Here is a 15,693-nt window from a genome sequence, read left to right on the forward strand (position 1 = left end):
TTACAAGAATTAATTCATCTTCATTAGCATTTAGTAATCTACAAATTCGTAGATTAGGAAGTATGCCTAAAAATTGAATTCTATTAACCTTAAATATTGAAACCTTACGGAAATTAATTGTATATGACAAATTTCAATATATTGCATCTGTAAAAAGTCTAGCCTCTTAATGTAAATTATATTTAATGCTTAGGGCTGCAACTTAGGCCTAAATTAACTATTGCTGTTTTCTTATTTAAAAATAAATCTACAAATTTTACAAAAATTATAACTAAATAAACATTAAACTCTAAAGTTAACAACTTATGTGAAGTAAAATATCAGGGTTCTGATATATATATATAATATATATTAGATTAATTCAAGGAAAAGGTTCTTCACTTTGCTCTTGTAAGTAGGGATTTTTATGTACTAATTCGAACGGTTATTATTACAACATGGCTTTTGCAAGACAATTCTTAGGGCATTCATACTTGATATAGCTCTAATTTTTCTAAATAAAATACCTACATTCATACGAATAGAGGCCCTTGACATTTATACGCCATTTTAAGGCAAAATAGATAAATATTATTAATTATGTTTGCACGTTTGAATGCTCTATAAAGGTATGTTGGTTAGTGCTTTGAACTCAATTCTGCACATTTATTATGCATGTCCCAACGAATATTAATGCCCTTAATGGTTAAGCAATCTAGTGCATATTGTTTCTGGATTTTGCATGCGCATACTTCTGCACTGCTGTAAGGACAATCATTGCATGTTGTGTTCAAACATAATTGATGATATTTATTTCGATCGATAGTACAAGGCAGGAAATCAACTTGGTAAATCCACATGCAAACTGCAGCTGCTTTTTGAGGTAAAAATTTTTTACATGATGTTGGTAATAAATGATTACCTTTAAATTTGTTGCAACCTTTGCCAACTTTCCACTTTAGTAAAAAATCTTTTAATTTGGTTTTACTGTTTCCATTAATAATAGAGATATCGTCATTCTTATTGCCGTTGTAATTGCCACAAATACCACCAACTTTTCCGGCATAATCGGGTGAAGCGTATACTCTTAGATCAGATTTTTTACTAAATGTTAGTTGCAATCCAAAATTAGTTTTGACTATAATTGATTTCAAGGAAGATGAGGTCTCAATTTGGAGTAAATTGGATTGGTGATAAGGCAAATTGACGCTGCGTTGATTATATTTTACTCTCATTGTTGGTAATAGTACGATTTGGTTAGAATTTCCAAAGTATAGGTAAACATGGCTTAATAGTGGCTTATTATCAGAGCTACGAGCTCCAAACCGGCCTAAAATGGTGAAATTTGCCAGAGCTGGTTTACAACTCTTGGCGATGATATATTTGCAGCCGCCATTTATTGGATAATTGTGCTTATCAAATGTTCTAATATGAGCGGAATTAAATTCTTGATAAACTCGGCATGTATCTGTAGCTGTATTGGAATAATAAATTAGTTAATAAATTCTAAATAGTTGGATACTTTGCTATTCAAACCTTTAAATATCTAAATTTTGTAAAATTACAAAATACCTGAGAAGCATCTTACTGGACAGCACTTCCCAGGGAGAAAATATGGTTGCTTGCCCTAATTATCAAACATTGGTATTTAATAACTTTATTAGTCAGCTTTAACTAAAATATCGACGTCACAGTCAACATAAAGCAATACCGTTAAATACTAAGATTTTGCTGATATTAATCACATTTATCTAGCACAATATGACAATTAAGCGTTACAATGACTTACGCTAGGGCATAGGAGTGGTGGACAGGTTATGGCTTTGCACTTTACCACGTTATTGTTACAGGAACATGTTTTACAACCTTCTTCCCATTGGCTTCCATTCTAAATTAGCGGAATTGGCCGTTACGTGAATTTTATTTAGCAATCAAATTAATCAAAATATATTTTAATGACAGTATTTTTCTTAATTTATACTATCGAATGCGCAATAAATATCACAGACTACGGTTGTGTAATTACCAAAGAAAGATACGGATAATTCACATTCAGCTACTCTCAGCAATCTATCAATGTTTACGAAAATTACTAGACAAAAATGTTTGTTCCTTGTTATGACGTTCAAACTACTACATTACTTTGATATAGAAGCTAAAGTGGTTTTACTTATTCAACGAATTAATCTAATTTGCAGCAAGACATAGCAGATCATAAGTGTGAAGACATGAGAATATGATTAAATGTATTGGAGCTACTTCTGTAACTATTACTGTAATTAAAATCGGTCTCATGATACTCCACTCATTTACAATATTGTACTTACTTGGTATCTAAAGCCATTCAATTCACAATTTACAGTAGATAACGCTAAAAAAATGAAATATAAATATATTTATATTTTGTTCTTATAATTCAGCATCACGGTCGCTATGCGCAAAAAGGTATGGTGCTTATAATTTATTATTAAAGTAATTCTAATAGAAATATCAGGTACCATCGATAGCAAAATTACTGCCGACTCTTTTAGTGATTTAAATATAATTATAAGATATGTATAATATCATAATTTAAATTTAGTAACTTTATTTGCTTTACCGAGACATTTCGAGCAAGGTTTAGATATTTCTTTTTTGGTTTCACATAGGCTAATGGCTTGGGAAACTTTCTTATTGCAAGTTGCTGTAGAGTTCTGTGAATTCATCGTAGCCAAATTGGTATTTTAGTATGTGAGTTAAGATAATATTATTACAGAAATACGCTTTCTTAAATTTTAAGAGGTTAATATGAGACTCACCCGGCATTTACAACGACTACATGAATCCAACTCTATAATTTGTTCATTCATCATGAATTTATTATTGACTGTACATGATCCTGGAAAAATTATTTCTCTCGGTTTAGCTGAAAGTAAATAGAAGGCTCTATCAAAATATTTACAACTTGCGACCTATATAATTGAGTGACTGTAAGAATTGAAGTCAAATAATTAGCAGACGACTTGAAATCATACTTGAACAGATTTGACAAAATAAACCAGGCTCATATTCAACCACCACTCGTGTTTCTGGATGGCAAGATAATATCGGGCAGACTTTTTTCATACATGTCAAGACCTTCCCCTATTTATGCAAATTTCCATTTACAAATAGCTTATTGAGTAACTTCGTTGAAGCCACTTAGCAGGTATATTAATAACCAAACTCTTGAAATAATAAACTATTAGCTATAATATTAGTAGATGATAGTGATACTAAATTAGTAATTTTATCACTTAGTATTTGATTGCAAAATATGTATTATATTGAAATTATAACTTTTTTCTCCTATTAAGATAGCTACTACTGTATAAAATGATAAAAGTTTGGTACCTTTATATAATTAGTAATTTGTATTGATTTACCTTACAGGTACATATAACGTTTTTGTCTGCTAATGGTGCAAATAATTCTCCTTCATTATATTTTTTCCCATGAAATTTGCATTCTAAGTGAAACCAAAAATACCCATTTAATAAGTAAGAGGACCAATAAATTTTCTGCATTTAAATTTGATGTTATATACAAAAACTCTTTTATAAAAAACTATCAATAAGCTAAATTATTTTGCTATATAAATATATTGAATTGAGATAATCACTTTCTGCAAGCGCAGTATAAATTAAAAAGATTTAGCAGTTATCTTAAATTTCAAGTATGAATCAAGATCTAGTTTAACGAAGTCTTAAAAGTCCACAAGATGTAATTACTTAATACACAAGGATGAGTAATACTTAAGCAATGTAGAAGTGATTATTTTTAGATAATAAGAAGCAAAAAAATATCTATTTAGAATCGACATCTTGTCTTTCAAATTAATACCCTCGTATTTAAAGTCACTCACTTTCACAGATTGGACATTCATGATTATCCAGATAGATAGGGTTTTTACACGGCACGAAGCATTCGATTTTGTGCATGGTTATTAACCCATTCTGTATCAATTAAAATGAAAGTATACTCGATGTATAAAGTTATGGCCATGATTAATGATTATGTACTAGATATTACAAATCCGATCATATGTATTAAGAAGTAAGTTTTTTAAATAGACATAATAGGGGTGAAATACGTTAATCAATCCATGGTCAATGTAGCAGAATTTCTCTATAATATTAGTATTAACTTTCTAACGACTGTGTCTTTTGTATTGCAACATGAGATCTGAATTTTTAAACAGACATGAATATATTGCATATCTTGTGGCTAAAATTTATGGTAACTAGGGTGACCCACAAGTTAACGAAATCGATACATTAATCTTGCCCTTAGTAAAAGAATACTTCAGTAGAAATTCTTAGGTGAATACCGATTACTCTGCAAATTATTAAATTCAGTTACTACCGGCTAAATCGAAGTCTTACTTGGCATATTAATCTTTTCCAATAACTTTTCTCACCATCTTTGACTTGAATAGTCCATTTCTCGTCGTGACTATAAATGCGATTTTTAAATGTGCAACCTGAAGAAAATGATGGAATACCTCAAATTGTAGCTCATTTACAATACGGATATAGGAATTGAAATTGGTATCGCAATATGATTATAGATTACAATAAATGCAAGTCTGGTATAATAAAAAAGTGGAAATACGCGTATGCAGTACTCTTTTCAAAGCTATTTAATGCTAATATCTTTATGAATGCTAGGAAGTTAGGTAGGATAGAAATTCATATTGAGAATTAAGAAAAAAATTAGAATAGTAATTAGTAGTGATAAAATTTGCTTGAAAATCTGTAGCAATATTCTTTAAGTTATACTGACGCAGCATGTAAATATTTAGTGTGCTATAGTAGTAAGCTAAGCATAATATTCTTATGAGTCAATTTTTATCAAAAGTAAAATTTGAATTGGTTCTAATGTTTGTTAGCGGCTGTTCATGGAAATTTTTATTCAGTTCATATAAAGGTAAGGACTATAAACTAGTTTATTAAATAAGATTTACTGCAACTACGCAGGGTAATATGACAGCAGTTCTATCATGGTTTTTACTTATAAAATAACGGTTGTTATTATGAGTTGAAGAATAAATTCTGAAGGGAGAATTTATTTAATTCCTTGTTTACTTAATATGTCTAAGAGTAGTAATGCATTCATTCGGAATTGTGACATATCTTTCGAAGCAATTCAATGCCTAAATATGCTCCAATAATTTTTATTTAATGTGGTAAGACAAAACAGGCATTTAATGCAGGTTTTGAAAAGGAATGCAAATTTTTTGGTGCAGATAAAGATTATTTCCGACATGATGGTAAGTAAGGGATTACCTTTTATCATAAAATTGTTTGACGGTAGTAGCATTATATGTGATTTTATGTCTTTGGTATGGCCTATGGTTGATGATTTAGTAATGGTTGGCTAATATCTGACGTATTCTTAATCAAATAGGAAATGTAATTATTACAGAAAATGACCTGGAGATATGATACTTGTAATCATTTATCATTAAGATCATGTAATTGAAGGATTTTCAATTAAGGACAAATTGTAACATCCGGTTAAAATTAATCACGGTTACAAATAGAATATAAATAAGAAGTCAAGTCTCATTTCGATAGAAGCATATTTAGATATGTATACCACAAATAGGATAAATTAGTAAAAGAATTGTCGTAAGGATCTGTTACGTAATATCTGCATGTGAAAACGTTTTATTACCTCCGTTACAATGACACGGTAATCAAGGTGCAGAAATTATGATTATATACAGTAAATATTCAAGGATAATCATCAACTGAATGAATGATGGACTAAAAATATCGAATTCTAAAGGTTCTTGATATAAAATAACAAGAAGATGTTATTGATATGAATCAAATTTAATCACGACGTAACCGTACTCGATAATAAAACAAGTAGCTTCCAATTTTGCATTTAGGATTAGTAATCATACTACTATGCAAGGAAGATAAAATAATAAATGACAAAATTCTATTAATGTTACTTAGATATTCTTATCAATTTGATAAATATTAAAATTGCCTTTACCTTTACAAATTCGACAACAGGAGTCTTTTCGATATTCGTAAGTAGTACAACTGTCTGGTAATTTAGGACAAGTACTGCTGCAATCTGCAATTTTGTTCTATAAATACAAATTTAGAATTAAGTAAGAATAAAAACTTTATCGAGAGACCTAAACTAGATACAAAGTGATTGTCCAAGTTTTTTTGCTCTTAAGTATATTTTAGAATTTCTTATAGTCCATTGACAAGTTCAGTTTACTGTTCAACATCTACAGGAGCTACTGTATCACCTACTTTACAGACACATATAATACACAGATTTCTGGTTTTATCCATCAGCGTCTTAATAATTTCCCCTTCTTTTGAACATTTAACAGATTCACCCATAATACCTTGACCCGCTGATCGATTTTAAATGAGTAATAAAAATTATTCAATTAATTATTGAATAAAAATATAAAACTATTTCTAATACGCCAAATGCATATTTTTCGTTATTAGTCAATTTTTGAATTAAAGCTCGTTTTAAGCAAGATAAATGGTTGTAATATATTCTATAACTGTACCTGTCATTTTCACTAGTGTAGCCGTTAAGCAAGCCAAAAGTATAATAGCCATCAGATATGAAATTCCCCCTTTCATAATGGCTTAAGAGAAGTTGTCTACTAAGGTGAGGCTGTCGAAGTTGGAAAATCTTTAATATTGGAAAAAGAAATCACAATCGATAATATTAGTAAATTAGAATATTTTTTTCAACGGATTAGGTTCCAATTATGGTAATTAAAATATCTGTTCTTTATACTATCTAAATCAGCTAGAAAACGGAATGGCTACTACCAAATCTTTGCGTATATTAAAGTAGAATCTTGAGCGTTATTTTTGTCTTGAATTGTATCATGTCAATCTTAATAAGAAAAAGTCTGTTTCTAGTAAATTGTATTCCTACATTACCAATATAAGAATATAGGTGCAAGTTTTTTTATAGATTAACCTTTTATATAATATGGATGTAGTGATATAAAATGTTCCAAATCATAAATTAGAAACATATATTACTAAAATGGAATTAACTAAAATTGAAAGTAGGAACTACGAGGATCTAAAATGCTAAAATGATTTTGTTAAATAGGCATAAATAGAATTCAATCGTAAAGGGATAAAATTTAAAAATCTGAAGAATGGAAAAATCAAACGATTAGAGCAAGCAGACAAAGCAGATACTAAATATTAATTGCTATTGCAGATTGTATCTACATATATTCTGATCATGACCTTTTAAGGATGTTGTCATTGACAGTACTTGATAAGAAGGGATATTTAGCATGACATCAATCATTTAGTCATGGCGGAAATATAAACAATATATAATTTAATTTAACATGAAAAATAATATTTTAGCCAGGCAAATAACTGCAACGAAATAAAAAATGTATTATTCACACAATACTATGTTGATAAACATTGTTGATGGCGCCTTGCTAGACATTCGTACATAACTGAATTATCACTAATGTTTTAAAATCGTCTATCATTCTTTTATGTCTATAGTTGATTATGCAACAGTTATTACAATAAATGCTCCGCAAGAAATATCGACTATTATCATGCAGCCTTCTAGACGCCTTACTTAAGATCAAATATGAAGATATACATGAATAATAAAGCTAAGAAAAATTTAATTTTGAGAGGAAGAGGGGGCGGCTCAAAGATTGACAACAAGAATATTTATAGAACATAAATTTGTAACAATATTAATTATTTGATCGTCCTTTAGGATTGAAATCAACATAAATGATATAAAGAGATGCCGAAATAATACGAACTATTTTCTAACAGCTGTTGACATGATATCAATGTAGAAAAATTTTATCCTGATGGACAACTATTAAAATTAAGAAAATAGATCAACTTAGTATTGCTTAAGTAATAATTTTTTCGTGTTTTTTCATTTTCAAAACAATAGTAATAAGAAAAGTAATCAATTCAGAACAAGGAGATTTGTACATATCGTTAAGATAATAAGAGATTTCAATAACGTACAAGTCTGTGTAGAATAGACGAACTCAACAATAAGTTAATAATCATATTATATCAGTGACTACTAGATAAATGATAGAAAGAAGATCTTTCAATTGTTAAGATTTGTTCGTCATGATCAAGTATAGAAGCTGCCCTAAGTTACGTATATTTTGACAAAATATTTGCATCAAAATATTTCGGTACAGAATTTTAAATTCTTAGAAAGATAAAAAAATTAATTTCTCTAAAGTAATAGATGAGATTGATTGCTTTGGTCGGATAGTAAGTGCCGCTGTGAAGTAAAGAATAAAAGCGTGAATTTATCAATATCCGCTTTATTTCAGGTTTAGTTTTCAGTTTGCTAATAAAGAAATACATTATGACTCATCAAATGGTTAAATGGGCACTATACCTTTAAATTCAGTTATAAACTCGATTAACATAAAAGTTTATCAATAAATTTCCGTAAAATTATCAGAAGTTCGTTAATACTGTATTTAGATTAAACTCAATTTCCAATTTCTAAATGAATTTTAACTTGCATCTTTATTTAGTGCCGATAGTATTTACTGTATTAGCTAGAAATTGATTTCAGTATGTGGGTAAGGCAAGGTATACTACTTCTAATTAAAAGTATCAAGCTCATCTATTTGTTATTTAAAAAGTCATAAAAATTGAAGCAAGATATGGCATAAGAGTAGCATTATTATTGTTTTCAATGGAAATTACGCCTGCAAGATAGTCAATCTTGATCTTAAAAATTGTAATATTGCTGTAAAATCATTTTATTAGAGCTTGAGAACGTAGATTTTTCTGCAATTGAGAGAATTAATCCGTTATTTGATGGCTTTTCTGCATTAATTATTATTTTAGAAATGATTATGATAGCGATTAATGGTTTATAAAGTAATTATTTGATTGAAGATGGATAGTAAGATCTATAATAAGCTATGATTGAATCCTTTTACTGATGTTAAAAGGTTGTCACACTTTATGAAAGTGAAAATTACTTGATAATTCTTTAGCAATTTTTGTTTTTGATTTATAAACTCTTATTTCGTTACTGACACTTAAGTGATCCATGTTTCATGTGTTCGTTGTTATGTTTTAGAAATGTGCATAAGAACCCGATGTTTTTTAATTCAAATTGATTATGAAGCTCTTTAAAGATGAGATAAAATAATTCTGCATAACACAACTTGTATGTAATGGGGCAGGAAAAAGCGAAAATTACATTTTAAACGCGTTTAAAACAATGCAACTATGGAAGTAGTCGTCTCTTACTGACCAAATAGCAGCTGGATAAAGAAATTAAACACTGTATTACAGTAGTTGTTGACTATTAACTCTAGATGACTCATTTCTTGTCTTATTTTTATTGATTACAAACTAATTTGACTAAGTTATTCACTAAAACTTCTAAAATGAGCTACGAAATGTAATAGATCTAAAATATAAGCTGATTAGGCCTTCATCAATAACATAGGATTTCATGTCCAATTCTATTGATCCATTGACTTGGAATTATAAACTAAATGTGACTATTGCTAATATCATAAGTATAACCAATCGATTTAGAATCTTTATACGTGACTAGCTATAGATTTACATGGCTATGATGGCTTAGCAGTTTCATGTTATCACTCAGCTAGACGAAATATCAAACTTTACCATCAATCGATGATCTATTAGTGGCAAAAACATCAATTAACCGTAACTAATAGCAGTTATGTGGAGTGGATTGTGATTGTATAATCTTGGATATCACTAACGTTAAATATCTAGAAATAGGAAACACGAACAGGAAATTATCTATCGATTTAAAGAGATAATCTAGTGAATTAAAAGTTCTTTGGTTTATGGGTTTAGAATCATGAATTAATTATACAATAATGTTTACTGTTTCATTTCAGAAAAGAACGAAATCTCATCACCGAAACGTGATGTATTTTATATAGTGGTTATCAATAAACTTCTGGCTTCCGAACTGAATCGCAATGTTCTTACTTGTACGAATAACGTAATCTTGCAACAGTAGTAGGTGTCATTTTCTTAGTTAAAGGCTATACATGAATCATAATAATCTAGTTTTGGGATTAATTATAGCATGTAGACAGTGCTAAAGCTTTTGCTATAATCATACTGGCTGTTCAATTTATCAATTCTACCATATTTTCATAACAAATGATAACCTATTATAAATACTGAGTGTTTGGTTTTTATATCGAAAGATATGGAATTCTATTTAAACTTTCTTCTTATTATAGAACAGTCGCACTAACTTGTATAGCGAGATCGGTTTATGATACTGTATTGCGTTACTACATTTTAAACGTGATATTGGAAAATTATTTATTCGCTCTTGGTACTCCTCGAAACGTTCGTATAGCAATCCTTTTTGAAACTTAAAACAACAAATCTTCTATAGCAGTTATGCAAAAAACTTTTTGGTATTTGCTATAGGATCAATTATGATGTTATTGTTTTGATTTAGCTCTATTTATCAAGTCATAACTATGTTTATTGCTGTATCTGCTACATTTGCTCTTTATTTTAAATCTGAATTGTGACCAAGTGATCGATTTTAGAAATAGTATATCAAAAACCGATTCAAATATGCTTCATGATTATAATTACCGAAGTTTTAACTGCACTATTGTAAATATAAAGGTAAAAATATTATATCAATGCGCTGAAAGTTAAAAGTAATCCATTATGATATTTTATACATCCGTTTTTAGATAATATTATGGAGAATAAAGTTAAAAGATTATAAATATAATTTTATAGCTCCCTTCGATCGTGCACATCTGGGTTACTTTTCAAGGTTAAATGATCTATCATGTCCTTACCTTGTAGCTGCTGCCTTACTTTTTTACAAATAAAAAAAGACTCTTTATGGCTAATTGAAACTAGAAATGGATGATGGAGATAGAAAGAAGGAAAATGTCTGACCAAGATGCTCAATAAATAAGAATACTTGAATCATTCAATTGTCGATCTATTTGACAGAATCTAGTATTGATCAAGCCGATAATCGATTATTCTTGATAGTCCAAAAATTAGCGGCACTATCAAAATCAGTAACCAGTTGTCGTTGCAGTTAATATAAACGGATATTAAACTTAGCTGGCTTACATGGAGTTTATATGGCCTTTTATATACTGGTGCATTGATGAAATTTATTGACACATCATTAAATATTTCCACCCACGCTCTTTCAGTTACTAACTAACCATTCAGGGATAAACGTAGATATGAAAAGTAACATAACATGTAAATAGAAATCATATCCTGTATTCTGCTACTCAATGGTGATGATTCACCTTTGTACACATAAAATAGAAATAATGGAGCAGAGTTTTAGATGACATTTTATGATTGAAACATCATCCAATAATAAAATAGTGTGATCTGCGAAAAATGGCATGATTGGACAATGATAGAAGTAGGAAAGGTTAATTGAGAAGGCTTTACTTCCTGTTATAGCTTATCTATGAAGTATATTAAAAGACCATACATACATAAGAGGAATGATTTTTTAATCAGCCTGAATGTTGTAGTTTTAATAATATCTAATAAGATGAAAATTTCTATTTACTTAAATGATTAGTACCCTTGTAAGGTATTATGGTCAAGTTTCTTTTGCTAAGTTAATATTATCCATTAATGGAATGCCACAACATGTGTTGCATTATAGCTATTTTATTGACAGAGTTTTTAATTTAATCAATCTCATACTGATGATTCATTCGATAGCATCTATGAAACGATGCAAAAGTTAGATTATCTCATTGGAATAATTAATTAAAAAAAGAAGAAATAGATGATAATTGGAGAACCAGATGAGATAGGGTAAAATATTATATTTTATAACAAATTATCAAGGAATGCTAATTGCTGAAACAATTTATTTAATCGTATTTGATTAGAGCAAATTTTAAAAGCAAATCTTAAAATGATGACTTTGATTTAGATGTCAATCAAGGGAATTAAATCTACGTCTACCTTCTTGTCATTTACGTGCACTCTACACCTTGCACCTTGATGTAAAATAAATTACACGAGGTATAACCCCGAGTCTTTAAAATCTTTTCACTCTTTTTACCACATTCTATTCATAAATTGCTATTTTAACCTTTGGATGTATGATTGTCATTAAATAGTACACATTCTATTCTAATTGGCTATCGATAGTCATAACAGTGATCATGTAGTGCATCTACATATTCATATAATTACCAGAAAGTCGTTTCTTAGTTTTTATACATATCTTTAGAATTTATTTTATCCGTATCATGCATTGACGCATACCTTAACCAAATAATTATTGTTCAATTTCTATTTTATATCATTTAATCAAATATTAATCGCATATGAACGATATTTTCATTCCATCTTTTATCGATTAAATTTCAAGCAAATTTTACATAAAGCTAATATTTTCCATCATTCTTTTCTGATATAAATAAGATTGATGAAAACATGGAATAAATAATCAAGATTAAACTTAATTGTAGTAAGCTGAATAGTCTGTAGATTTCATATCGTTTAATTTATTGCGTAGTTAATATGCTTATAGTAATTATAATGATAAATGAGGTAATTGAAATTATGACCGCTTAAACTCTTATTAATTGGGCGCGGATTATCTACAATTATTAGGCTGTAAAAGTTATAGGCTTTGAAATAGTTCTTTGAAATCAAATTAATATAAAATTGGCAACTATTTACGTTTAATAGAAAGCAAAATATCTTAAAGTTAGGATTTTTCATCAGTAGAATTGTTGTAATCGCCATATATAATTTGTTAATATGTTTTCATAAAGTCACGAGATTATAGTTACTTTTGATCACCTAATATTGCCTAAATTCTTTAATATTGTAGCCGACTCGATTTCCTATACTCGAAGATTTTATCATGCCTCTGCTTTGAATAGCAGGGGTAAAAGAGTTATCAAAATAGACTATAGTTGCTCCTTTAAATTAAGAATTACGATACTGCATGCCATACTCTAGAAAGAAACTGTTATAGCTCAAAAGCTACAGCATTATTATGCTCGCCAGATTTGTTTATATGAATAGAATACTAATAGTGTTATAGATCAGTATCTGGCTAATAGAAAGATCACGATCGCGTTAGTAGCATTATATGTAAAGCAAATCATATTTAAGTAATGGATTTGGTATTCGTTTTTCGAACGAACGTACAATCCATTAATTTAATTTTAGCAATAATTTATATTAAATTATCTAAAAATTTCTACACAGCAAATTGCTAATATAATCATTCTACGTAAGGTAAATTTAAAGTAATTTCTGTGAATGTTCATGTACATTAAGAAGTTTTATAAAATTATTTCGGTGAGAAATGGCAAATTAAGTAGAATTATCTGCCGCAACTAATCCAAAATTTACAACTTTATTTTATCGAACAACTGTAGTCGTTTAATTTAAATTCTTGAATTACTAGTTCAGACATTTTTTACAATAGTTATCTGGTTAAATTTCTCTATTTTGAACCTAGATGGGAATATGGATCGTTACAGTACTTTAAAGAAGCCAATAGCTAATTTAATACCGACTGGAAATTTCTTAAGTCGAGTAATTATATATGACACGGAAAAGTTAACCTATATCATCAAAGACATGTAATCCTGCAAAATATTTAGTCAATATTATTGCATACTGTATGCTTAGACATGTTCATGTTGAATTTAAAAAAAATTACAGTCATTTTTGTAACTGTATTAATATAAATAAATATCTTATAGAATGATCTATCCGAAATTGATCGTAAACTCATTTGGTTTAACAAAACAGATTCTATTTGGATAATACTGATGCATACGGCTGAAAAATAATACATTTTTTGTAGAGTATAGTATTGTGCATTAGCGAATAAACCTTTTCAGTTTGGCTAAGCTGAAGTAATACATGGTGTCTCTCGAGTTTCTCATAATCAGTCATAAAACTTAATCTTATTGTTAGGTAAAAAGTAATCCCTTACTAATTTCAATCAGAGAGTCAATATCACCCATGTAGTTTACGAACATTTGTCTTGAAACAAAGCAGATGTTACCAATTTGAGGGTTCTAAGTCGTTACATTTTAATGTTTATCTAGGCGAAATATTTATTTCGGCCTTGGCATATTGCTTGATCTGCTAATAGTTAGCATATATTGATATCTTTTACACTTGCTTTCAACGTATCATCCTCTGATGAAATTATCATTTCACAGACTGTCTGCAACATCGTATATTTTCAACCCTTTCCATCTTTATACCAATTACTATGAACTCTGTCTGACAGTATTCCAACCAGACATGTTACCAGTTATTTATGCCACAATATTTCTTTATAATAGCATTTACATTGCTGCAGATCTACTTTGAATTATCATTCATGTATGCCAAACATATTTTATTACATTAGCCAAAGTAAAAAATGCCGTTTATACGATATTCGTAATATCTAGTTGGGAAAATTGTCGGTTAATTTGATTACTTTACTCCACTACGCGAGATATTCTGTCATTCAAAGTTGAAAAATTCGCATCAACTCATCAAATTGATTCCTGTTTAACCCTACGATTTAGGTAGGTATCAGATCTAAGCAGAATTAGTTCTTTAGGTCAGGGAATATCAAATTGAATAAGAGTTGTTTCCTGGCTAATTTAATCGGTTAGATTAACATTGTGAAGGCGTGATAATAAAACACAATCAAGCAGGAGATCACTTAATCATTTAATCTTGTTGCTCATCAGTTTGCCATCCTTAATTAGCTCCGCCCCTTTTTAATTAGTATTTTCAGAAGAAGGATTTGAGTTACTGTTAGCAATTATTCTTTATCTTAAGTAGCAAGAATACGGGAATTCAAATCACTGCTTGCTTTGAGAACCCTCGAATCTTAAAGGTGGCAAATCTGAATCTGCTGATATATGGTACATCCTTTTTGTCGTCAATAGAAAATTGTTTTTAATAATGATAACGATCTTACCTTTACATTAATTGAGTCCCTTGAATAATTCCGACAAAGCTGCAGTCTAGCCTACTTTATCGCTGCTCTTGAATCAGTTTTTCAATAACCAGATCCATATTCTAGACTATGATAGAAAGGTGATATTAAATCATTATTTAAAATATCGTTATCCAGTAAAAACTTTTGCCGTGTATATCCTCGAAAGTTTGAGAATCCTTAAAGCATAAAATATTTTGATTACCTTAGAAATAACTAAGAAAACCAAATTATGATATCTATAATCGTACGATTGCTCCTGAAATTAAAAATAATGCTTTATTAAAACGAGGGCAGCGTGTCTACGAATATCATTAGTAAAGGTAAATCCATCAAGGGTTCAGCATATTAAATTGATCAATCTTTCATCTCTTTACTATTACGATGGCACAGCATAGTTCCGTCTAATATTATATGAAATATATTAAGTATTAAAAAAATAGCAGACTAGCAATAATTGGCATTAGTAGTACGGCATAAGATTAATCCACTATCTACTACTGATCCTATCTTAAGGCGAATAAATTAATCATATAGCTTGGTTAATTCGATACTAACATTCAAAGATTGTTCATGTACGATAGCAATTTAACGAATTATTGCTAGTTAATTTCTGGCTACCAGTAGGTAACGTATTGGATAGGATAGTAGTAGCAACTGTAACCGTAGATT

General features: G+C 29.3%; 1 protein-coding gene across 1 annotated transcript; it reads right to left on the bottom strand.

Moving 5' to 3' along the window:
* Window positions 1-617: 617 nt before the first annotated feature.
* On the bottom strand, window positions 618-6,626 carry TRIADDRAFT_54231 (uncharacterized protein; the record flags this gene model as incomplete). Its single annotated transcript, XM_002110832.1, has 11 exons — window positions 618-1,453; window positions 1,552-1,606; window positions 1,769-1,867; window positions 2,307-2,350; window positions 2,994-3,102; window positions 3,384-3,466; window positions 3,863-3,953; window positions 4,383-4,480; window positions 6,007-6,103; window positions 6,279-6,385; window positions 6,551-6,626. The coding sequence occupies 11 exons, from the start codon at window positions 6,624-6,626 to the stop codon at window positions 618-620; spliced, it is 1,695 nt and encodes a 564-aa protein (XP_002110868.1).
* Between the last annotated feature and the right edge of the window lie 9,067 nt (window positions 6,627-15,693).

The sequence above is a fragment of the Trichoplax adhaerens genome, genomic scaffold (genome assembly GCF_000150275.1).
Source record: "Trichoplax adhaerens TRIADscaffold_3 genomic scaffold, whole genome shotgun sequence".
In the NCBI taxonomy this organism is placed as follows: Eukaryota; Metazoa; Placozoa; class Uniplacotomia; order Trichoplacea; family Trichoplacidae; genus Trichoplax; species Trichoplax adhaerens.